Source organism: Brienomyrus brachyistius, unplaced genomic scaffold (assembly GCF_023856365.1).
Source record: "Brienomyrus brachyistius isolate T26 unplaced genomic scaffold, BBRACH_0.4 scaffold104, whole genome shotgun sequence".
NCBI lineage: Eukaryota > Metazoa > Chordata > Actinopteri > Osteoglossiformes > Mormyridae > Brienomyrus > Brienomyrus brachyistius.
In genome coordinates, this window is record NW_026042379.1 from 110,476 (window position 1) to 137,101 (window position 26,626).

The 26,626-nt window shown below is 47.2% G+C and overlaps 1 protein-coding gene across 1 annotated transcript in view; it reads left to right on the top strand.

Annotated features, from left to right (window-relative positions):
- LOC125727612 (neurocan core protein-like) overlaps positions 1-26,626 on the top strand; it is a 76,770-nt gene that overhangs the window by 14,139 nt on the left and 36,005 nt on the right. Inside the window, exons 2-8 of the mRNA XM_049004459.1 lie at positions 6,748-6,818; positions 14,021-14,413; positions 16,856-17,030; positions 17,881-18,008; positions 18,492-18,785; positions 19,698-20,582; positions 23,263-24,660. Coding sequence (XP_048860416.1) covers positions 6,755-6,818; positions 14,021-14,413; positions 16,856-17,030; positions 17,881-18,008; positions 18,492-18,785; positions 19,698-20,582; positions 23,263-24,660 — 3,337 coding nt within the window. The 5' untranslated portion in view covers positions 6,748-6,754. The remainder of the gene's footprint in view (positions 1-6,747; positions 6,819-14,020; positions 14,414-16,855; positions 17,031-17,880; positions 18,009-18,491; positions 18,786-19,697; positions 20,583-23,262; positions 24,661-26,626) is intronic.

A 26,626-nucleotide genomic window follows, 5' to 3' on the forward strand; every position in this document is an offset into this window, starting at 1 on the left:
CGTAACATCACGTTGATCAACAACTCACAAGTGGTTACAGCACAGTTGAATTAAGATCTCAATATCTTATAACTGAATTCTCAGTGTTTTTCAAACCAGTTCTTAAAGAACCGCAGACGATCCACATTTTTACTCTCTCCCAGCTCCCAGAACATCTGAACAAAACCTACATACAGTCAGGAACACCAAAAACCTGATACGAATATGTTGAGAGCTGGTCTATTTTGTCTTGTACACGTCTTATTCCAATGGCCCCTATGACATGATAGAGACTGGCTTATTATGGAAATTCTTCTGTTGTTGCTATTAATAAAAAGTATCAGATATTTGAAGGTGTGAGGTCATGTAGAAAGTGAGTACTATATAAATCCAAAGTGGAGATAAAAGGAAAGGCTGCTGACATTTAGATGTAAATTACAAAAAGATGTAAGCTGATGCAGCTCAATGAATTCGTGTTTGCTGAAACAGAATACCTCTGTGTCAAAGCTTCTTAGTGGGGCAATATGTATTCCTCTGACCGCTGCGCTAAAGCAAAATGATGCACCCACCCCCCCTTCTAGGGGTTTGTGAGGAGGGTCCCGGCCGGTTAACTACCTGTGATTTCATCAGCCATCCTACACATTAATGTCGCTGCTATTGTGTTCTGAAACATCTGATATCTTCTCTTGCTCGCTGACAGATGATTCAGTAGAAATATTACATCTTAGCATCTCGTTAATGTCAAAGTGACCTTCCTCCAGCTTTTAGTCCACAGTTCGCTTTGTCTCATTTCCACAATATCGCCCTGATCTTAGACGTGGCTGTCTTATGGCATTGTGCTGTCGGACGTTGTGCGAATCTACGCCTAACCCCGTGCGCTGGGTATCTCTTCTCTTGGTACAGAGGGTATCGCCCTGCTTGCATCCACATGGGATCCAAGACTTCAACATGTCGAAGAATGTCTCTGTTTCTTGGAGCCCCATTGGAATGTGATGTTCTTGTTGTGGAGCCGAAGCCCAGACAAATCCGACATTGCACAAATATTAGGACAGCAGGCCCACAAAGGCTCAAGACTGCCAGAGGTTATTTGAGCCCTGCCAGTCCCAGACTGCTGTGATCATATCTCATTAGGAGGCTGATCCTTTCATCTCCCGCAGCCTTAAGACGGCAGCATCACATTGTGGTGGTTTGACGTATTCATGTCTGCAGTATTGGTCCAGTTGCCTTTAGGCTTCTGGGAACTTTCTAGAACGTCACTGAGATGGACCTGACAGATCCTGTGGTCTCCTTCCCGTCATCCTATCAACATTAAGTGAGAGGTTATGCAAACGCTGAGCTTTGTGCTGGTAAACTACCAAACGAGGCCGTAAAAGGCTCTCAGGTTTGGAATCCAACAGCAGGCTCCAACTGGAAAGACACACACGCACACACACACACACACACATAATATATTTATAAAGATAACAGAAACTAGTATATAACCATAATAGAGAATCTATCCAGAATCCATCACCCACAGGTTAACTAGAGGCTTAGAAATTCTCAGCTGTTATTTCTGGAACATTCTGAGCCTGTTGATGGTGGATAGACAGGGCAAGCCTCCACTTTGTCGATTCTATTCTGTACTCAGTGTCTGCCGTAGGGATGCTGGTTGTCATGATCTGGGGTGCTGGACGAACAGATGATAATCTTCTGCATCTGACTTGAGGCCAGAGGATAAGCTAAATGATCCAGGCGTACTTAGAATACCACATAGTCTTGGACGGATGAGGGATTTCCACTCTACTCTTTTCGAGGCAATTGGTGTCTTCATACATGAAGTGATAGCACAGGTTTGGTTTGGCTGGGGGTTATGCGGGGTAACTAGCAGAGAGTAAAAATCCAGACCGAGTTTTTGTTTCAACCAACAGTTGAGTTCTCTGTGACTCTGATTCTGGTGGGTTGAAACAAAATATTGGTCTGGATTTTTACTTTCTGGACCAGAAATGTCCACTTCTGGCAAGAAGTAGGTTCACCCGGTGATCTCCTGTTGAGCTGATATGTCACAGAGAATTAAATGGAACAGGGGTTTAGCAATATATATCTAAAAGTTAGATTAGTCTCACTATGAAGACACAGAGAGCAAAGGTACAAACATTTGTCAATAGTAGTAGTCTTTTAGGAAGTGTAATAATATGGTAGAACCTGCCATTTTGGCTATTGATGATAGCTACTCTCACGTTACTAACCAGTGAAGTAACCCATTTCTATCGCAGTTGCAGACCTTCATTACCAATACCTGTCATGTACATTGTGCCCCCCACTGCTACTTTCGCGAACTCTCTGGCTGAAAAGTTGAAAGGAAAAGAGGACACACATTTCTCATTTATCCAATGCGCTGCTTGCCTCAACTAACCGGAATGGCTATTGATTCCCCCAGAACAGAACCCCTCTAAATCTAGCGGCCAATTAATCCCGGGTCCTGAGCATCGCACTCCAAATGTCGTAAAATGGGATCCTGTACTCCTTCAGAAAAATGGATATCAGCCTGGGTTGCAAAATGAAGGAGGCCATGATTCATCATGTGTATGGGGACACTGGGAGATGCCCAGAACTTTGCAGGGTCCCCAAAATCTACCTTCGAGAACCTCCCCCCACTCTGTAAAAGGTACTTGGGGGACCATAGTTGGGGGGGGGGGGGGGGCAAGGTGATATTCTATCATGGGAGGCCAGAATTTCTAGGTACACCCCTGTTCATACTATTCAAAAAGATTGTATTAAAAAAATGAGTGGCCTGCAAGTTTGTGTCTCTCGACCTTAGAATATATGACTGGTTTGGGCAGTCGAGAAAAAGAGGAGATCAAGAGTGGTTCAGTCAATCTGTTGGGGACTTTGGTTGAATGGCTGTATGTCTGTTACTTATTCTGTCTTGTGTCAGTGATATGTCAGAGGTTTACTTCTCGTCTTCCCCTGGTGGTCCAGTGTCATTGGCAATGAAGGAGATCAAGCCTCCTTGCGATGCAGTTGCTCCTGTATGGCTGCTGCTAATTCAGTGGGGGCGGGTTGTAGGTGTTTTTGGCTGGTTAGTAAAATGCCTGTGACAGCTTCTGAGCTCCGAGCACCATGGTGGGAAGGTGGGGTGGAATCGATGTTCCCCGGCGCTCTCACCTGTTGCTGGCGTGTGGGGATACCAGGCGTGTTTTGAAGCACCTCCATCCTCCGTAGTGAAGCTCATCCACATACGGCGAGCAGCGCACTGCGTCCATGCCGTGTGGCTTAATTACAACGACGCTGCCTTTGCGTAAGGGAGATGCTATCAGGCTGCGTATCCCGCGAGCTCAAGCAAAATGAAGTCTTATTAAAACACCGCCCATAGCATCCTCCATCAGCACCTGCGGCTGACTTACCGCCACGTTTTACAGGCCGGCTGACCCTCTCTGCCCATCACTGTCTCTGTCACTGGCTGTTGTGCCGTCTGGTGCCACCTTTGTGCATAGAGACCCGGCCTCTCTTTATCGCAAACCAAATAGTTATAGCGGAGTTTACCCCTGGAGCGAGTGAACCGGAGTCAGCCTTGCTCTGAGCATCGGGGTGAACTTTGGGGACGGCGCCTGCGATGATATTCTGAGCAGACACAGGCTGTCCGTAGGCAGCGCTGCACAAAGACACGGCTGGACCCCTGTAAAATTCCACTGAATTGGCCCCCGCCCTTCTCCAAACCAAAGCTACCATTATCCATGTTCCCCCACTCATGGGTGCCCCCTAGTGTCTGGGCCCCCGAAAGTCTCGCCCTTTATGGGTGGAGGGGGGATGATGTTTTATGTGAAGTTAATTAGAGGTGCAAGTTAAATGTCCTTCTCTCTCAGCTGTCTCTCTTTTAGTCGAAGGGGTCCGTTTGACATGCTTATGTTTGGATCTCTGGAATATTCCCCGGGAAAGCGTCTAACACCCCAGTCCTCCTGTTTCATAATGAAAATCCATATGTTTGACATGAGGCTGTACAGCTGCATTAAAGGTTTCCTCTGCAGATCTTTTGCTGGAGGTGGGTGTGGCACTGGACATTTCTTGGGGGGGGGGGGGGGTTTACAGCAGGACAAATGGGCCCTCAGTGAAGTACGCATCAGCACATCATGAATCACAGCTGCTCACTTTGATTAACTGGATGGTCTTAATGGCCTTGACTTGGCCCCAGCTCTGCCCCTCCTTTGCGCACGCCGATGCTCGCTCCGATGTGGGCTGCACGCTGAAGGCAGAGGTGAAATATGTAACGGCAAGGAGCTGAAGACCTTGGGAAATAATAAAGCAATGATGCGGTCTTCACACCGCTCATGAAACCGCGCTTCATCTATGGTGCCCTGCCTGCTGGCCCCCAGGGGGACCAGCCTTTATCGACCATGTTTGGCGACACATGTAATGCTGCGTTCCATTTGGACTGGGAAGGCCGTAATTCATACGCAGGAGCCCATCTTGTTATTCACCAATGGTACATTTCAACTCGATGAGTGACAGGGGAGGCGGCATTCCCGAGGGCCAATCAGCTTTCAGTTGGGGCCATTAGCCCTGCCCTTGAATACGCCCCCTCCTGACATGTTTACAGCTGACAGCCAATGATGTAAGCTAGGAATTTAGGACCGCTTGCTCTTCACTTTGTGGTGCGGCGCATGACGAGGAGGGCTGTTCAGTTCTGATGTCATGTGTGCAAAGTCATACCATTAGGAAAAACACCACAGACGCTCGGACCTGCACGCACACGCCTGTCACACCCCATCTATACCCCCCGAACATTAAAGGGGGGGGCAGCGGAGGGCTCCTCAACTGAGTGTGACTGACAGCTCCATTCTGCAGGCTGGCATTAATGCGACAGACCCCTCTCTGCCTCTAAAACCCATCTCCTGCCTCAATGTGCCTTTCCCCGTCAGTGATCGCGTCCGAGCACGCACACATGCAGACACACATGGGTGGGAACTACACAAACACTCTATGACACAAGCGCACAGCGTTTCAGAGCATCTCAGTGGCGCCTCCTGGAGCTCTTTGGCAGAAGCGCAAGATTTTCTATCAGCAAAATCAAAATGCGTGACGTGTTTGGGTCACTTGGGCCGGTTCTGCTGGGCTTGTCTTTAAGCTGCGGTTGAACACAGGTGTTCCGACAGCAGTGCTTTGCGGTGCGTCTGTTGAACCTTGGTGATGACAGCTTGGGATGATCTGCGTCTAAATGCCACCTGAATGAGCGCGTGGCACCATCTGTCATGTAAAAGGCCGTTTGGAAGTGAAGGGCTTCATGTTCCAAGCAGGAGACAACAAAATCGCATATTATAAGTTTCTCAGCAAAATGAACCATAGAGAAACATTTTTGGGAAAGTAGAATTTAACCTCACATTGAGTTTTGTGTTCGATCCTATTATATATAGATATGACATGATGTGTTATCGTGATGTCATTTCCTGTCGCCCTCTCTCCACTTATGCCTAACTACAGTGGGGAAGCTAAGACTGACGGGAAGGTAACAGACTAAAGATGAACCAGTTAATAATTGCATGCATCCAACCGGGAGATATATCTAAGAGACACTCCGGTAGATGATGTTCCTGAGGGGTTATGGTTAGACGACCCCGAGGTCGCAGGAACTGAAGCTAGAGGCGTGCTGACAGAATGCACTCATTTCATTTGGCTGCTCCCGGCAAAGAGCCTTTTAGCGCATAGATAGACAGTTAAAAAGCCTGCTTCCTATTTCCTGCAACTAACCTTGCTGTATTACAACTCCGCAGCTCTGCACAAATTACTCAAGCTGGCGTGGACGCCTGAAGGGTTTTGTGACATGTGCCCCCGTGGGCCGGTCCACTCGGAGCAAGCCTGCAATGAATGCCGGCCCAGTATGGCCCGTCGTGTGCTAAGATGAGCGGTCTAGGGGTCATCATGAAGCGCAGACGGTTTTAATGGCTGAAATGGTAGTGCTTTTAGAGTCACAGACGTTACACGCTATCTGCTATCCTATCCGTGCCGCCGTCTGCTTTCATCCCATTTGCCACTGAACCGACGTGAGCGTTGTGACAGACACCGGCTATGGCCCGCCCGATCTGGCTGGGCGCACCTCATGTTTCATTCTGACCCCTGCTGGAAATCTACTCCAATCGGAGTAGGGTGGCAACCTCGGGGGGCTCACGGGAAAGATGCCTTATTCTCTCGCTCTACATGCGGCGTACGGACACACGGAGGTGTGTGGAGGAGGACAGGCTCCATCGGGATTGATGCTGCTCTCGGAGATGAAGTTTAATTTAACATGTTGCTTTTTCCGTTGCCGAGCAGGACTGGAGAGTTTCTTCATGATCAATATGTAGCCTTAATACAAACTGTTGCATTTATTTTGCTGATTCTTCCATCCAAAGCGACTTACAATTGTGAAAGCAGATTCCGACGCTCTGGAGCAATCGAGGGTTAAGGGCCCCACTTCTGAACCATGTTTTGCAACATTTTAGGTTTATATAAATTTTAATATATGTAGAGGGGGGGGGGTGCAGGTATATTTATTATGGAATTGCTGGGTTTTATTTTTATTGCTATGATCTTTTTATTCATAGTAACTCTCTGTTTTTGCTGCAGACTCTGCCTTGTTTTACTGGGGTGCAAAATTTTGTACCTTTTGAGATGCACTAGGTGTAAATGTTGCTCCGGTGGGACCGAGCTGCCGTCTCGAATGCGACGGGGAGGCTGCAGCGTAGAGTAGCGGCACATGATGATGCATGTCCTTGGATTACGAATCTAACGTGTGTGTTCTTTCTTCACAGCCAGGTCCAGGATGGGGAGTGCCACCCGTGCATCCGGCCTTCTGGTCGTCATTCTGCTCCACGTGGCGGGTTGTGGTAAGTTCCCAGCCGGGCCCTGGTTGGCAGGGTGGTCAAGCAACGGGCACCAACATCCATTGCCAGGGAGCGGCTGCAAAGCGATCTCTGATCGAGCGGCTGATCACATCCACCTGAGTGGTGGCGTCTTCGCAAGGCTGGCCAGCTGCCCATCACCCAATGGTGGTTCCACATCTCAGGGTCACACGTGGTGACTTCTCGATCTTCTAACAGAACTTTATCAACGTGGCTCTTCTTTATGGATGGGCTTATTTAGTCGTTGTTTCCGGCATTGGCTGTTTTGGAAACTCCCAAATTCTCTCTGGGTTGATGTTTTGAGGGCAGAAAGAAAAATGATAGAATCAGAGAGATAACCAATCAGATTATCGAGGAGGTGGGTCCAAGCAACTAGAGGACGCAGGACCAACTAATCAGATGTCTTGGTCCCGCCTCCTCCAGTTGCTTGGACCCACCTCCTCTACAATCTGATTGGTTATCTCTCTAACCCAATCATTTTTCATTCTGCCCTCCGAACATTTCTTGTCTCCCACAAGCTCATTGGTCATTCTCTTTGAGCTCCGGACACCTGGCGGAATCGCAGTAACACGCTGACTTTACCCCCCACCTGCCAGGAAAGACCCCTGCACACACCCCTGGACGAACGTCTAGCGATCAGCTGCGGGCTGTTTAGCAGGCCTGTCTGGCTAATAAGGCTTCCCTCGCCAGACTCGCTGACCCTCAGATGGCCTCGTCTGCTGGTGACGTGCTGAGGCGGGGGGAGGTGTACAGGGTGGTATCGGTGCCCGCCGGCAAGCTCCATCTGAACGTGACAGCGTGAGCCATCTGTTGCCAGACCCATCAGTGCCGAATTGTGCCCCCCTCCCCCCATTAAGCGGGAGGTCAGATCCCTGCAAGTCAGGGACACGAGTGTCTGTGGCGAGCGTGACAGATTGCTGGCAAGTATTTATGGATGTAGAGCTTTCTGGATGGAGAGACCTACCATGGACGCTCCCAGAAGAAAGATGCAGTGCCCCCTAGTGCACGCAGGGGCCAGGTGCAAGCAACCTTCCCAGAAGTCTTATTCAGATAGACACCCCCCTCCCCCCGCTGCTCCAGTGATTTCCCCATATCCTCCCACACCTCCCCCAGCCAGCACATCCAACACTTTCTCGCCAGAAGGTGTGCGGGAATTAGCCCCGCCTCCCGGCTTCTGAGCGCGCTCCGTGCACAGTGAGGCACACGCAGTCAAATCCCCATCACCATTAATATTCATAGACCGGGGGTGGGCACATCTCGGGTGTGCCAAGGGAGTCCAGGTAGAGGATTTCGTGCCTGAGCCTCACATCACGGGAGCATCGTTACGACCCCACCTTCCCGCCCCCCCGCATACACTGCCACTCTTTGTTTCCTGTCTCTCGTTTGATTCACACTCCGTCCACTCGGGAGAAGAAAGCAATTAACTCCATGGAGCAGGTATGTGCCTCCCCCCCACCACACCATCGTGCCTGCCCCCACCAGCCTACGTTTCCGTACAGTCCATTGGGCAGCGTCAATCTTGGGGGGGGGGTAGCTGGCACACAGTGTTTAGCGGCTGGGAAGGTTGTGTGCAAACCTACGCATTAGCGCCCCTGAGAAGCAGCACACGGCTCAGTGACGGTTCTCGGATCCAGGCCGCCTCCTGGCTCTGCTGCCAGTTACACCGCGGTTTCCCCAGCGCACAGTGCCTGGTTATTGTGTGTCTGTTGCTATGGTTATTAATAGCGTGATGGCGGTAGGGGGGGCAGGGGTAGCCTGGGGATGGGGAGTTAGCATAACTCTCTCTCTGTGCTCTCTCACGTCTCGCTTTCGTGAAGCCGATGGGTCGCGACCCCTATATGCCTTGGCCGCGACCACACGCTCAATCACGTGGGAAGGGTGCCGCCCAGAACGAGCGCGTTCGGAAGGAGTAGGGCCTCCAGAATCTTCTGACGGAGAAGACTGACGGAGAGGCGCGCCCGGGCGGGTGAGAGAGCGATGGTCGCGATCCACGATGCATCCGTGGTTAACCTGCGGATGCCTGCAGCTGCCACACTCACTCGAGTGCAGATCCCGCCCCGATGCGGAAAACAAAGAAATCACCCCTTTTGGTGACAGAGGGGCGGAGCCATCGATCAGGCACCTCTCCGTCTGGCAGGTAATTTAGGAAGAAGGAGCCCCCGTCAGTAATAAATCCATTAGAGGCGAGGAGGGGTGGTGCGGGGGGTGGGCGCCACATCACTGTGGGATTATTATGGCAGTAATTAATGACGCGCGTCTCTGCATCTGCCCTGCGAGTTTGCATGGCAGGCCAATTTGGGCCTGGATCAGCATGGGGGCCGATCCCAAAATGGGACTGGCCCCCACTTTCCCCTACCCCCCCCTTCCTGTGGATGATCACAATTGCATCTTATTTAAAAAAATTTAAAAGATTTTTTTTTTTTTTTTTTAACATTTTTCTCTTAACCAGGCAGATTTTCAAACAAAGGTTGGGGGGGGGGTGGTCTCCGGGGAGCTGTGCTTGTAAAAACATTTCCATCTAAATGCAGATTCTCTATTCCTACAGTGATGGGGACACGCTGCTTAGATTCATTATTTAGCCATGTGGGAATAGCAAGCCCCCCGCCCCTCGATTTCTCCATTAGCTGCCATTCTTAAGGAAATATCTCCGATTAATCGTTTTTGTTTTATGTTGCAGAGTAAATGGTTTCGGTTCAAAATGCGATAGACGTCAGGGCAGGGAGACTCAAGCCAGAGAATGAATGAGCACATATTTACACAAGGAAGAGGGAGACTCGACAGCACGCTGTGTAATTCACCGTACGCTTGCGATACCGCCGCGGGACCAGCAACAATGCAAAAGTAATAAAGATTATTGAAGTGCTGTTTGCCAAAGTCTGCCATCACGCTGGATGGAAATCAGCAGCGCGGATTCATTACCATACAGTCGAGCCCAAAAATCAGGGCTGCTCCTGCCGGGGGGGCAGCACACCAAATGCAGTGCAGCCTGGAGCCTCATTGCTCTCAGCGGTCGAGCATTATGGCTGGCACAGTGCCTGTGTCTCCTGCTCGTCCCTGATGCTCCTGACCGCCCCCCTCCGCCAGCACCGCACGTCTCGCCCACTTTCCACTTATTGGAGGGATCTGACCATGTCCTGCTGTGCTGAACCTTTTTCGTCAAAGGGTGTGGGGTGCGTTTGGTGGTTGTCTTTGTGTTCTTCTGTTCCCTGGGTTTCATTCATCAGGGTCCAGCACTCAGAGACCCTCTGCATCCGTGTATTCATTTACCTGTGTCTTTGATCAGAAGGTCGTCAGTTCAAATCCCATGTTCGCCAAAGTGATTTCACCACTGGGCACTTGTAATGCTCTTAACCTGCAGATACTCCCAGGACAAACTGATCCTACCTTTTCAAATATCTATTACTTTGGATAAAAGCATCTGATAAACGAATAAGTGTAATGAAAATTCAGTCACTTCAAAAATTTTCCTTAGTGGTGAGCCGTGATTTGTTTTCTATAAAAAAAAAGCATATTGCATGCCCCTTGGACGGAAACCATGCCTTCTATTGCAGACAAACAGATGCTTTTCTGTACAACTTTAGAAATGAGATTTCACTCAAGACTCAAACGTTCAGTTGCACCTTCTTCACCCCCTATTCCATCACGAGTGAAACATGACCCCCGTTACACCGTGGTCAACTAAATTTCACAGTGCGTGCTGACTTCAACAGACAGTGGCAGTAAATAGGTTGTACACTATTGTTGTTGACGTACAAATGCTCATATTGAGACTCTGAATGAATCCTACATCCCTCTGTCAATAAAAAAAGGCCCCATGAGTGGGACAATGGGAGTGACATATATTTCACCAATCGGCTGCATCGTTATTGGCTCTCAGAAGGTGAACCAGCCAGGCAAACGACTCATGGGCTTAAGCGTCACGCGCATGTTATTTTGTGATGTGTCTGCATCGGCGGGACTCACAGCACCTGGTCTGTACACATCCCTCTCGATAGCTTAAAGAAGGGGAAGGATGCTACACCACCTATACCGTGAAACGCTCCAGTCGGACATTGGTCATAGAGGTGCGATCTGCATTCTACTTTCGATTTCATGTGACGGACACGTTGGTACCTGAGCTGAGGGCTGTCACTACAGGATCTGAGTGGAGCGTGGATTTGAGTCACTCATGCGTTGGTGGTTTGAGTCAGCCATGATGAACTATTAAACTATTAAAGTAATAAAGGACTTTAAAGGACCATCTGCCAAACCGGCACCCTTACCACTGATAGAAAGTTAAGCCCCAACTCATACTATGAATTTTCATAAAATGGCTGATTGCCTTTTAATTGTCTGTACTAACACTGGCAAAGCTCCTCACAGGAACTGGGCATATACGTTATTTTTGCATATGGTCTGCTTTTAGTTCTTGCCAGCTTTAGTTAGTTTTAGCTGCTTTTGCATTTGGCTTTCAGCACTGGCACATGCGCGACTCGCATCCACGGTCGACTCCGTAAATGCTTGCCAGATTCCGTAGTGACGAGGGCGCTCTCACTGCATGTAGCTGACGGTCGCGATGATGCGCGAGTTACGCTGTCGTGGACAGCTGATTGACCACCTTTCAGTGGAAGCAGGAAAAGGCGGGAAGCACGGTGTGACCAAGCCATGACATAGATTTAAAGCTCGAGAAAAGCTAGAGGGCCCGGCTCGCATTAGTAATGTGGAAGGAGGCGTTAGCAGCAGTGTGCTTTTCAACCATTTCTCAGGGAGTGAGTCTTCTAGTACAACTGTAAGGGCATTTTCATGGTGAGAGAGTCTCCCAGTGGTCTGCACCCCCAGCCAAATGAATTGAAACAGGTAAGGGGGGGGCAGGTGTGTAGGAGAAAAATAAGGTGAGTATGATGAAAACGGATCAATAAATTCATTTTCGTGCTTCTAAGGGAGACTGTCAGCGCCTTCGATTTTCCCCTACATGCCGCGTCATTCATTTCGGCCCGAAATGAGATTTTATCCTTCCTCAGTATGGAAATAAAACATGATTTAAGTATACGTTTGCCTCTCCGGTTCCTCTCGAATGATATCTTTGATAAATCGCTGCGCTTTTATTAACAGATGCTTTTTGGGGATGAGCCACGCATCGGCTGACATGCTGACACGAGGTGTAAGCAATAGACTCTCATTTTCACTGGGGATGAGTTAGCGCCAACGGTCTGTGCAGGTGGGGGAGGCCGCGCAGCCTGCGCCGGGACCTGCGCCGGTACCTGCGCATAACTCAGACTCAACAAGGGTATTTTAATGCATGGTTTACCTGGGTTGAAGCCCAGGGGCCTCCACTAAAAAGGGCTCTCAACTAACTTTGTTTAATAAAATTTTAGACCTAGAGTTATCATCTGGGACGTAATTTATCTTACACCCATGTGATCTGGATAATCCCTCCCGTAGAAAATAGTAGGGGGCCATCAGAGAATTCTCATAGCCCAATATCCCAGGATCTCTGGTTTACATTTCCACATGTAATTAGGAAAAACTAATAATAATGAAAACTAAATAACCTACGACTTGACCTTTCCACAGAAGGCGTCAATAATCAGTGTTAGTCCGCATTATTTTCATTGTCACGCGCCTAAACTGTTCTCATTAGCAACTCTGACACGACAATACCTGCCAAGCACAAACATACTTTCCAGTGTTTGGCTGAAAGGTCAACAGATTCCATACAATTAACACGAGCTAAGGTAGCATTTATCTGTTGTTACTGAAGATGGCTTATCGTGAAAAAAAAAAAAAAGTCCGGAAATTAGGGGGAAAAAAATAAATAATGAGATTCTGTTAAACAAACAAAATGTTTAATTAAGATTACTGTGCCTGCCAGCTAAACAGTCAGCGTGGCAGAGACAAGTGTTTTGCTTGTTCAAAGCACGTACTGTATTAGCTAGGACACATTGTATATCATTTGATAAGTACTACCTGGTTATAACACTCGTTCACTGGCGATCGGTAAATCAATCGGTATTTGCATGCAGCCACAAAGCATTTCGGGAACATTGCTGTTGGTGTACTTTACAAAGCAAAGCAATAATCTGCATTTAAATTAAAGTCGGTCAAGTGAGTGAACCACGAAAAAGAGCATGTAGCCACATTCCATCTGAGCAATAATTAACACCAAGTTATTATAACCTGAAATTCATAATGTGCCTTGGGACTATCCAGAGAGTAAATGTCTGTGATGCCAGGTACAGATAAGTTAAGGCACATCCAATAATTAATGATCGTTTTATGGGCAGCGTTAACTTATAAAATGTAAAATGTAATGGGAAATGCTGCCCCATATAACACTGATATCTACCAGTGCTGTCGAAATCGAGATAACAACCCAAAAATGCAAACAGGTACTGGATGTACAGATAAAACGAGCTGAACTTCATTTACCAATAGCAGGCATTTACCTCCAGCTATAGGCCATTACGTTTATAGCGATTTATAGTGTTGATTTAGAGTCGATCCCTTCTGGTCCGTCATTTCTCATGTAGCTGGAAATGTCTCAGCCAGCAGCACTGCCTCCGCCAGCATCTGTGACGCGCTGCATCTCCATGGCTGCATTTCAGTTTGTTAAATTAGCTGTCTGTGTGTGACAACCACGCTAGCTGCCTTATTGTACTGCACATGGGCAAATAGGGACATTTGTTACCTCTGAGAAGCTGCAAGCCCAGCCTCAACGAAACACTTTTTGCAATAACGCCTTTTGGCAAGCGAGCAAGCTATCATGGATGGCTTTTAGTCAATGGCAAAAAGCTATTTATACGCATTTCTTGAACGTATTTGATCTTGCACTGCGGGATACACGATTAGTACAACTGACTTAACAGAATCTGTAAATCTTTACAGAATTATTTAAAGATAAATAGAAATCCGTGGTTATCCACATGTAACTTTTTCGTTAGATAACAGAAAACACTTCAGAGTTGTTATCCAATAAAAGTGTTATGACCGAGTTTTGGTACTTAATGGGGTCCACTGGGAACTACACTGACGGTTCCGGGTAATTAAATGTTATCATGGGATTTTGTTTGAATTTCGCGTAGTTTAGATAAATCCAACCAATCGCTAGTTTAACTACAGGTGCAAATCTTTTAATCCGGGAGAACACCTGTAAATGTTGTGTTCTGTGGTGGCTTATCTCACCGCTGCCATCTCTTTGGGCTCTACAGGCAAAAGCTGGGCAGACCCCCTTGTGAATATGCGCAAGGTGACGCATCAGGTGATCCACGAGAAGCTGGCCGGCACCACCTTCCTTCCGTGTGTGTTTACTCTGCGCCCTAGCCCCTCCCATGAGCCGCCCCGCATCAAATGGACCAAACTCTGGGGGCAGGGAGGCCCAGATGGGATGCGGAGGGAGCAGTCAGTGCTGGTGGCCAAGGACAACATCATCAAGGTGAAGAAGGCTTTTCAGGGCCGCGTCACCCTGCCTGGATACCCAGATAACCGCTACAATGCCACTTTGGCCCTGACTGGTCTACGGTCTAGTGACTCGGGCATGTACCGCTGTGAAGTGGTAGTTGGAATTAATGACGAACAGGACACAGTGCCCCTAGTGGTCTCAGGTGAGTTCTGCACCCATTGTAACACATCAAAGCTTACAAAATCTGGATGTTTTTATTGCGCATGGTTTGGAAGATTATTGTTTAAATAATGAATGCATTTTGTTTCTCCATCCATTGCTCCATCTTACAACCACCCTGGACAGGGTTACGAGGGGCATCACAGGGGTACACCCTGGACACAGGATGTCACTTAGGGCTACTCTAGTAGTTCCAGAGTTTCTCTTTCCTCTCAGACTTTGGTCACCATTACTCATGCTTTTGGTCAAGCTATGTACTGCTTACAGAGGTGGAAATACAACTGACCAGTTGAACATACAGAGTTACATCCACAGAGTGTACAACTGGTTGGTTGAAATAAAATCTTGGTTTGTAGTCATAAGGGAAATGACGGGTTCATTTAGGAGAACTTTGGCTCTGCCCAGCCACGATCATTTTAATGTAACACTGAATTCTTTTGTGTTTTTGGACAAATTGACAGTATGCCCCCAGACGTCACCTTCAGCCTTTAGAAATTCCTTCAAGATGAAGGACAAAATTGGTGACACAAAATGAGTTTGATTTCTTTTGTTCGGTTGCTCTTATTGTTTGTAGTACTTCTAGGTCAAAATTTCTTTGCTTCCAGTTACAGAAATGCCCTGAACTAGATGCTGCATGGGTGAATCCCATGTCCTTACATGTTGTATGCTGTGTGGTGATCTGTTTCAGATTCTTCAGCAAATATTAAGGATAGTCACGTTTAGAATGATCGGCACTGTTTAACGTGACAGGGCACTTTATAATCAGCACACCAACATATACTAACACTATCACCAATTTGAGTTTTGAGGCATCTGGTGTGACCAGTGGACTAGTCCCTAATTCAAGAACATTTCCTGCTGTTCTTGTTAAGACCACTGCTCAAGATCTTCCTAGCAGAGTTGGGTAGTTCTGGTCCAGAGAGTAAAAGTCCAAATCAAGATTTTGTTTCAACCAAGCAGTTGAGTGCAGTTGTGACTTTATGCTCAACTGACCGGCTGAAACAAAATCCTGGTCTGGACGTTTACTCTCTGGACCTGAATTACCCACCTCTGCTCCCCAGCATAGCTTATCAATTAACATGTGTAAAAGAAACCTTTCTTTTGGAGAAACAAATCCATTACTGTGTGGTCTGCTAGCGATCTCAAGGGTCTAGCCTTAATTGCAAGTCAGGGTGTGTTTGTGGACAGTGCACGTTCCAAAGTCCCAAAAGTTAATTAACTAGCATCAATATTGTTAAATAAGATCAATAGCATATTACTTAACTGGGTCCTGCTATAGTTGTGCTTTCCCTTTCTTTTCAAAGGTCTTATATCTTATTTTGTCAGCAATTTTAGCTCACATTGGGTGGTCAATCGTCTGTGTCATTCCCACCATTGATTTCCACCCAAGAGTCCCCTTTAAAGTACCATTGTCTAGAGTAGTTGCACTATACGCCTGTGTCAATAAGTGTGTAAATACCGGCGAGCAGGCATTTCTAAGGTAGTGCTCTGAAGTAGTAAAAGATGTATGTATCCACCGTTTCACCAAACGGCACCTTTCTCGACATAATATCACTGTTCCTTGAAAGTTTTAGGCTCCAAATGTGTTGCTTAGATGTTTTGGCAATGGAACAAATTTGTAAATGTGTATCCCTGCAGTGGCAGATTAGAGGTGTGTCCCCATGTATCAGTCAGGCTCTAGTTTTATACTTCGGGCATTAGTTGGTTTTATTTGGGTATAAACCCAAATCTTTTGAGGAAGATTAAATGCTGCTATTTCTGGAAGGAAGCCAGAGTGAACGAGTGAACCCTGCTTGTGAAAATCCGAAATGAAAACTATTTCAAGGATTATCATTTGGCTTTCTTCTATCACAGAGAAAAGAGCAAATTCCGATGTTTATTCCCGACCTGGAGCTCTGCTGGCGAAACTGACCCTCAGCTGAATGGATTTTCTTCCTATTTTACTTCATAACATCCAGATTGTACTTTTTTCCCACCCTGACCTCTAGCCCACTGTATTTCCCTAAAGAGGAAATACTGGCCTTCAGAGAGGGATAGTGTTGGCGTTTCCGGGCTGGTGGTAGTATTTGGAGAAACGCAGAAAATCATTTCTCCACAGTCTGGATTTCACAGTAGAGATATTGCGTCTGCAGTTCTGCGGCGGTTCTTATTTACTTTGATTCCCCCTGCTATTGTTTTTCTCATCTTCTAAGCAACACTGGGATCATACCTTTATTCCTGATATTACCACTCAGATGTTAGCAGATTTCTGGATACGATTTCTCCTTGAAAAAAGCCCCATTCAGGGAATATAAGTGTAGTTTAAGTGGCAAATTGGACGTACGGGCGTTCGCTATGCTCGCAGCAGTGATGCAGATGTCGATGTAACTGTGCTGTTACCCGTGTCACTGCCCGTGTTGGTTCAGCATCACTCTGTCATTTGTAGGTGTTGTGTTTCACTACCGCGCAGCCCACGACCGTTACGCCCTGTCCTTTACGGAGGCCAAGCGCGTTTGTCTAGAAAATTCCGCAGTCATCGCCACGCCCGCTCAGCTGCAAGCCACCTTCGACGACGGCTACGACAACTGTGACGCGGGCTGGCTGTCCGATCAAACCGTCAGGTGAGCATCAAACATACACCAAACATAACTCTAAGGGGCACTGTGCTCTCATACACACACGCTGCATTCAAATTCACTCAGGTCTATGATGTTCAGACCCTATACTCAGTTTAGGCTTCATTTCAAGCCACAGGGAATTCAACACGACAACTGCGCCCACTGATTCACCATAACTGGAAATCAGAAACCCCTAGCCAACATTTTTTCTGAGTGACCATCAACGGACCTAATATTTCCTCGCATGTCCAATTTTTTAGCACTAGTAACTGCTATACCTGGAATGAATCCGTATCGATATAACGCTGCAGTGTACAACGATCTTGGGCAAGGATAAGCCTGCTCGGAAGATTTAATACTTCATCCCTTCTCCAAATGGCTTCGATTCAATCACAATACTTAGCTGCTTAGCAGATGCTTTTACCCAAATTACCTCCCGTTTATATTCACAGAAGACATCAAGTGCATCCTTTAAAGGTTCACCTGCTCCTTTTCAGTCACAAGATTGGTTTCCTCACCATTCCATGAACTACTGCCCCCAGTTAGGCTATTTCTAATCTTATAACACATGTGGTTCCACATGGGTGGGGGGAGGGGAGGGCAAAAACCTCCATTTCACTTTACCCTTTGTAGATTTAGCCTAGATCTGCAAGATCACTCGACGAAAAAGGCGATCAGTTCCAGAGATGATGTGAGACTCCTTGACACTTGTGTGGTCTTATAACTTAAAGAGCCTTTAGCTGTTCAATCTTAAGCTAACTCTACGGCGTGCATGCAGTGATACAGTGTGCGCTTTCTTTTCCACACTCTAAGATCGGAGAAATGTCCTCACCCTTCTGGTTTCTTTCTGCAGGTATCCAATTCAGTCACCAAGGCCAGGTTGCTATGGGGACAGAGAGGATTCACCTGGTGTGAGGAATTACGGTAGCAGGGCCCCAGACGATCTGTTTGATGTCTACTGCTACGCCGAGGAACTGAAGGGTACCTTTTCTCGTAAAGGATTTAGCTGCGTACGACACCCGAGTCTTTAGGGCGGCTGAAGAGCAGCGGTTTCATGTTCACTCACTAGCACAAGCAGCGGTAAACTGCATACCCCAGATCTCAATTTCTGTCTCAAGTAGGTCAGTACTGTTTAAAGCTCAGTACCACGTAGTCGTGCTGGAGGTGAGTCCACACGTGTATTTAAGTGAACATTTGGGAAAACGGGGTCATTTCCAACAAACATCATATGTTGACAAGGCCACCCAAGCTGTCCACCATTTACCTGTAACATCTGGAATGTTCTGTGAGGTTTTAAAGCTGCTATGGAGGAGGTGCGATATTCCCCGATTTTCCTAAAATGCCTTTTCCTTGCCTGGTTCTCATTTTAGCACAGTAAAGAAGGATAGGTTCCTGCAAGATTCTTCTTTTTCCACCTCCTGTGTTCTCTAGCGGACACATAATGAATTCACCTTACCCCCCCAGGCGAGGTTTTCCATGTCACCGTGCCCGAGAAGCTGAGCCTGGCCAAGGCCTCCATACACTGCCACTCCCTGGGCGGTCAGCTGGCCACCGCGGGGCAGCTTTACCTGGCCTGGCAGTCGGGCCTGGACCGCTGCGACCCCGGCTGGCTGGCAGACGGCAGCGTGCGCTACCCCATCAACCAGCCCCGCCGGAACTGCGGGGGGGACGAGCCGGGGGTGCGCACCGTCTACCTGAACCCCAACCGCACCGGCTTCCCGGACACGATGACCTCCTTCGACGCTTACTGCTACAGAGGTGCCGCCCCACGCCGGCCGCCTGTGATTAAGTGCTTGAGTCGGCCGTCTGACACGTTCAGATTCTGGCTTCTGTGACATTCTATTCCCTCCAGCTTTCTGTTTTTGCCTCCAATCCATCTTCCCTCCTGCCCAGAATTCTTATTTTTATTCTGAATTCAGAGCATTCTTGTCACCTTTAATGCTTGCTATTTTCTTGGAATATTATTTTTGTCTAAAGAGCAACATAAATTCTTATCATACCATTTTCCATATAATACACTAAATGGCCAAAAGTAGGTGGACACCCCTGTCAATTAGAGGAATTGCCTAGTTAAGCCACACCCATTTCTGACACAGGTGCATAATTAAGCTCACAGTCACGCAATCTCCTGCAACAAACATTAGCAGCAGAGTGGGTGGTTGTACCAAAGAGGTTAGTGACTTTCCACTCGGCACCATCATAGGATGGGTCTTCCCAACTAGTCATTTAATGACATTCCTGTCCTGCTAGAGCTTCTCTGGTCACCCGCAGGTGACGTGGTTGTGAAGGTTAAAGTGTCTGGGAGCAAATTTAGTTGTGCAGTGGTGAGTCACACTATCTCACAGAAAGGGACCTTTTCACTGAGCATCACTACCCAGCCTGAATGGCAGGAGATGTCCCAGCATGCAATGGGAAGCCTTCCCAGAAAAGTAGAGGCTGTTACAACACCAAGGGCTGACCTGCTTCATCATGTTACTTCCCTTGGTTTTGGAATGAGATGTTGGATATGCTGATGTCCAGCATACTTAGGGCCATACTGTGTATGTGTCTATAAAGTTTCAGCTGTAGGAAGAGTGTGTGTGTATGTGTGCGTGTGAATATATACATAAATGTGTGCATACAAACACAAGTACATTAGTAATCATCTTTCTATCACTATCTGAACTGCAGAGACAGCAGCAGAAAATCCATCAGGACAAGCTGTGGGGCTTCTTCACTCCAGGACACCTTCTGTGAATGACTCCACGGGAGCCGGGCAGAGCTTCCTGAGCTCTCAGCTAAGCGTGGCCTCAAACCAGCCCAGGCCCGAGCCTTCCACCTGGACTGGCTTGGTGGACCTGGACAAAGAAGGGACGGACTCCATTATGGGCAACGAGTCTGAGATTTCAGAGGAACACGTGGTGATCCATCTCAGGTCGGAGCAGTCTCCCCTCGACTGGGCCGAGCAGCTGGGTGCAGAGGTACAGGCTCCCCAGGAGGTACTGGCTCCAAAAATCACGACAGTCCTGCTACCTTCAGCACTGGAGAGCCTGGACACCCACGGAGGCTCTGCCAGGGAGGAGGAAGTAGATGAAGATCCTGATGTGCGTTCAGATTCATCACTCCCACCGATCTTCTCTACTCCCACCCCTACAGTCAAGACCCAGACCAGCAGCACTCTGATTTCGAATATCATGGGCTCCTTCATAAGGCCCTGGAGGTATCTGACGGGGTCTTCTGAGTCAGAATCACTATCCACACAGGCAACCCCGAGCACAGAGAGCCTATTGGAGAACCAGGAACTGACAGAGTCGGGAAGGGGAACTCCACCAGGAGCGAAGGATGAATATAGCAAAAGTAGCCACAAAAATGCTATATTGGAGAGTTTCGGGGAACAGGAATCACGCAGAGTCTCAGAAGGCTACGCAGCGGACTTAGATGAGGAACTCTCTCAGTGGGAGAGGGAAATCACCTCTGAGCCAAAGCACGGTGATGCAGCTACAAAGACGAGTTGGATGAATCTGACTGGAATCCCTACTGAGACTCCGGAAGCGCTCGAGACGGTCTCCTCAGGTGGTAAGTACCATTGGGTGGTCTTGCTTATTTCATCATTGCATGTATGATTATATTACATTTTTCTATGCAATACTTTTCAGCTACGCTATGAATTCAAAGAGTATGTTCCACAAAATGCTACTTTGCCGAAGGTCACTTGGTTCAGTCCTACTTCCCAGTTTGGCATCAAGAAAAAATAGATAAGTGAAACCTGTGTACCGCTTTGACATTTTCCTCAAATGAGGACAGCAATATTAGTCATCAGTTCAGTTTTCTATGCTGCAGCGAAATTCAATTTGACATTGAGTGTAGGTGCTCCTAATCAAGTCACGTACGAAAATACGCAGTCGGGAAGGGGAATAGCTCACTGCGAATATGACTTAATTTTGTCTCAATCAGCAATTTGGGACTCTTGAAAACGACTGTGGAGAGTGGTAGAAGGCTAGCGGAGAGAGGTTTAGTGGAGTTTATTAAATCAGGGAAGTGGACGGCGCCGAGTATGGTGTCAACAACAGTGATGTCTGGGGCCAGAGGTGAGAGGGAAAGGGATTGTGGGTAGAAAATATTTAGCCTGAATCTTAGCTCCGGGGATCAGCAAAATGCTAGGGTGAAGGTGGGGGTAGCGGGGGTCACAGTGCAGGGGACGGCCGTCATTCCTGTTAGGTGGCTTAAAATTAGAATCGATACCTGAGACATCTTTGTTAATGTCCCTGTCACCCCTGACTGGGATAATCGGTGAAAGGGGGGAGTGGAGGGATGGATGGATGGGTGGAGGGATGGATGGTCAGTATGGAGGAGCAAAGTGAAGAGGTAAAAAATGACACAATAACTGGACCACTCAGGAGCAAAACCAATAAAGCATGAGGACAGCAGGCAGGTATGAAAAATTGTTAAGATTGTAATTCAGCGACTGGACAGACTTTTCTATCCCCTGGGCATCATTAATACAGACATAAACCCCATGCCAAATTCAGCCATGGGCATTAATGTTTAATACTACGTGAAAGTCTAGCTTTGGTTGGTATACATTATTCAGCGTTGCCTACAATTAATGCAGCACTTACCGGGGGCTCCGGTGCTGAGTCTTACCCAATTATAGCCTCCTTGAAATGTTGTTTCCAGTTATTCCGAACGCCAAAGCGTCCGTAGACGGAAATAGCGGAGGCCAAGATAGGAAAGGCGCTGCTTTGTGACTCAGCCATTTGCATGTTTGTCTCTTACAAACTTCAGTCCGTCATCCATCTTCTACTTGCTTTGACTGGTCTGGGTTGCAGTGGGCTTGGAGTCCATTCCAGACAGCACAGGGCACAAGCCTGGGGTGCTCCGGTGTGTGTTGCAGGGGTGCTGGGGGGTGTCTCTTTTCTTGCAAAAAGAGGTGGGATTCAAACCGCCCCCCCCCCCAAATCCTGGTGATATGAGGCCAACAATGCTTCCCGCTGAGTCACCGTGCCAACGGGAATCAGTTGTCAGGAAAAACAAGTTACTGTATGCGGTATGAATTTTCCAGTCTTCGTCAATCAGTTTCCAACTGCGAGGAGACGGTGGAGGCCCCGTTATGTGATGTCACCGCGGGAATCGCTTGCCGGACACGAGTGGTGAAACTGGGCAAGCCTGAGTGCTCAGGCATCACAGGAGTATCCTTCGCGGTCAAAATGGACCCTTCCAACTGTATGTGGGGCTCCTTAACGGCACGCTCCAAGCTCACATCCCGCATGGAGCCCCGCTAATAAAAAAATCTTTTATGCGTACAATTTGTTCTTCCGGTCCATGAGGTACCTGTCTTCCAGTTTCGTGGGCTCCAAACCTCAAGTCTGTTGATGCAGCAGTAAAATAAATGCCTGGGAAAAGCCCATATCCTGCGTCTAATGGTTGTCTAGCGATGTACTTTCCTCAAGTATGGACGCTGTCACGTGCCACTGACATCCCTTTGCTGAGCTATGGATTCGCATGCTTGCACTGAGTAGTAATACGTTTATTATGCATATTGCATCACAATAGTTGATGAGAGTAATGTGACGGATGAGTAGTAAATAATTTAACAAAGGTTTAATATTTAATGTCCGGGTGTGTATTCATGTATGTGCCCCTTTAACAGCTGTTTATACTGCGTGCCATGCAGTGGCATGCCCCAGGTTTTGGGATTGCCGTATATCCTAGTGCCGTCTCCAACTCCGGTGCCCGCTGTGCTTAAAACGCTCATGCGCTCAAGGGCCATTTTATTTGGCCTCCTTGAAACAGGAACCAGAGAGAAAGAGGGCGAAGTATGAAAGGAAGTGTTTAATTGTGGCTGATTGGTCTCTGCTTTGTGTGGGGCCCGGTGGGAGGGGGGTGGGGGCAAGTTGACAGACACCACTGTAGCTCAATTATTTACCCAGGTTTAACAGGAATTACAGAAAATTATTGCGCCAAATGTGATTTAGTATAAGCATGCAAATAAATTATGAGCTTTCCAAAGAGCTAACAGATCCAATTATCATTATTTCTCATTATTTCCTTGTGTTTGACAAAAGATTTAGCCACTAAAGCTACAAGTAAACGGTATGCCCATATTGAAGTGAGGGAGATACTGATGCAGATTCTATAAACTTCAACAAAAAACTTTCTATTAATTGTGCTTGCACGTGTGCCATTACTAATTTAATAGTTTATCAAAGCCATCCTTTGCACTCACTAAGTTAATAAAATTGTCTTGTCCTTGCAGGAGTAATTGTATCAGAGCATGCAGAGGTCACGAATATGACTGAATCATCTGACTTCTCTGGTCCTGGGAGTGTGCCAGTGTCGACCACTTCGCCAGGCAGCTATGATGCACCGATACTTGACTCCACAACGGGATGCGCACAATGTTCTCAGGAAGGCCTTGTGGCAACCTCACTAACAACACAGAGCGAGGAGTACTTGGCAATGACTCCAGCCATGGGCAGCATTCCTCAGACCAATGCCCCAGTAGACTCCACAGTGGATATGTCAACAGAGCTGCCCAGACTAATGGAAAACTTATCTGAACCTCATGACCAGGATAATGCTGCAGAGGAACTCCCTAAATCTTTGGAGGCCAGGGCTGAAGCTGTTGAACTCTTGGTTTTACCCTCCTCTAAAGACATCCCAGATAATTTCTCTGGAGAGGGGAAAGATCAAGAAGAAGAGGTTGCCTACCCGCTTCCCAAAGAGCCTTTTCCAAATGATGCATCACCTCAACCAGCCTCAGAAAGCTTCACCTCAGAAGTCGAGCATGAGGCTGAAGGAAGTGGGATGGGCCACGAGATCATCATTGGATCAAGCTCTGACAGTCACATTGTCTCTGAAAACCCCTCAAATCATTCTCCTTCTTTACCGCCCACTTCTGCACCAACTGGCAGCCAGACAATTAACCAGTACACCACCATCAGGCAGTGGGAGATGGAAGATCAGCCAACCACATCACCTCACGTTAGCACTAACTCCACTAACCCACAGCAACACGTAATTGAAGAGGTTGCCACAGAGATAAGAGAAGAGATTCTTTTTACTAGTCTGCCTTCTAGCAACCCAGAAAGCACCACTTCCAGCAGAGACAGTATGAATGAATATGAAAAGCCCGTGGACATGTCAACAACATCGGATGCGTGGTTAACCACAGAGGTTCCTGTCACAGGGCTTCTCTCCACCAACAGGATACCAACAGAAAATTTACTGACAAATGAATCAAAAGATGGTGTGACTGAAGTTCCTTCAGAGAATGATACCGAGTCAATTGCAGATCTCAATAGCTCCTACTCATTGGTAGCAACGGAGAAGGTAACCTTTGGTACCGAAGACCTCCAGCATTATGTCTCAGAGGTGCTTTTAGGTTTTGAGAAGTCCGATTCTGGCACTACCTCAGAGGAACCAACCATATTGACACCAAGTCTCAGGGAAATTGCCCACAATGCAGAGTCTCAATCCACAGAGTTGTTGGCTGTCGTGATGCAGACCGGGGCGACTCCAGCCCCAGAAATCAGTTTGCCTACTGACAGAACTCACCTTCTGACTGTCAGAGTTCAGTTCCCCAGCAACACAGGAGTTGAGGACTGGCCCAGTTCTGAACTCAGCTTGGATAACGAAACTAAGACCACCGCAGGTAGGCTTCACATCATTGAATGATTCTTTTAAGTGGAATGATTCTACAAGTGTATGTGCTATGCTTACATCTGTCGTTCTACAATTTCATAGATCATTTGTTTGAACTTTTCCTTAGTTTGGGACTGGCCTTCGAATCCCAAACTTGTGTAGCATTAAAAGTTATAAACCGTATGGGATAAATGTTAGCAGTACCAGAACGGTATAAAGCACTAAGACATTTAGCAGTACAGTATAGAATATATGTATGAATATGCCAAACAGTTTACCGCTCACTCTCGAGCAAACTAGCGTCGACTAAGGCTGATAGTCGTACAGAGTGACTCGCTATGGATTAACAACTCAAACTTCATTTGCTGAGATGCATTCAAAGGATGGTCATACTGTAGATGTACATGTTCATGAGTAATGACATATTGCCTCGCTTGTTCTGTATTTTCTGACGACACATGGACCTTTTGGGGTATAGTGTTGCATGAACATGTGCAAGCCCCTACTACCAGTATGCATGAGTGCATGTTGTAAGTGATGGAAAAATTTGAGAGCGATGATGGGCTGAGAGCTTAATCTGACACAAGGCGAGAGGTGGGTGATGCAAATACGTGTGGAAAAGTATGTTTGATACAATTCCTTATGATAAATGAGCGGCAAAACGCAAATTAGGAAACAGATTTCTATAGCATCTTTTTCTAAATTATTATGTAATGACAGTAAATCTGACAAAGGTGGTGAGGTTGTGAAACAGGGCACTGAAACACCGGCACTGTGACTGCTAAACTGATTGTATTCAAGCATGTGTTGAGGTAGCTCAAATTCTAAATAGCTCTGAAGCATCAGTGTTCAGAGTGCAGGTAAATAAAGGAGTTAATAAAAGGCCACGGTGGCTTTAGGTAAAGACAAGCGCTCTCTGTTTGCATTCCGCTCTAGAGCAGGTGAAAGTCTGTAAGCCTCTTTAATCAATGATCAGCTGCAGGAGAGGCTTCTGAAATAAGGTTCTCCCTAGAGTCCATTTAGACATTACAGATCTGCTCTTTGAAAAATAGCCCTCCTCATTGCAGACAAGGAAGAGTATCGGGCTGGGGTTGCCCCCCTTAATTAACCGCGTCCTTCATCACAGGGAGGTGAGGTCCCATGTCACTACCAACCTTGCTCTTAGGTTGCCGCAGGATACATATCCCATAGCTACACACGTGAACATGCACACGCCCACAGAAGAGATCTGGACTCCATGGGGACAGAGACGTGAATTATTGCCCACGTCCAGTTACGGCTGCAGAACCCAAACGCAGAGAATAATTGTATTCTCAGAAGGATCAGCCGTGGTTATAATAATTACCGGAATGCAACTCTGAGCTGATAAATCACTCTGGAGCATAACTGTAAACTGATAATTAATCACTTATCCATATTAAATGTGACATCCTCTTGAGCATATATAACTCTCACTGCAAGCTCACCTCCATTATCAATCGTCACCGATAAATGAATGAGGAAATCCTCATATGCATTCTCGTAGTTCACAACAAACAAATCGCTTTGGTTTTCCTCGGTTATAGAGAAAAAATGACACTTGCCCCATCGGTACCCGTCGAAAGGCTGAGAAGACTGTTTTAAGGAATGTTGAATTGACAAACATATTCGGTAGTTTCAACAGTCAGAAATGTTGACTGTAACGTGTGAATTTATTGAGCTCTTGGGGGACATGGTTTAGCCACACTACCCACAAGTGATGTACATGGCTTGAGAGGATATAAGCTTTCCCTCACTTTGCCTGAGAAAGACACATTGGCTCTGGTTTAATGATACCAAGTTCTTATCCTATTCCACTGTGAATTTGACGTTAAGCTTTGTGAAGAACGGTCTGTCCAGCTATTGATTTCTTTGCTCTATTTTTTCTCCACAAGAAAATGAGCTTGTTGGCTATTGGTTGGTCTACCTCCCTTGTAATATTTATATAGCTCCACCCT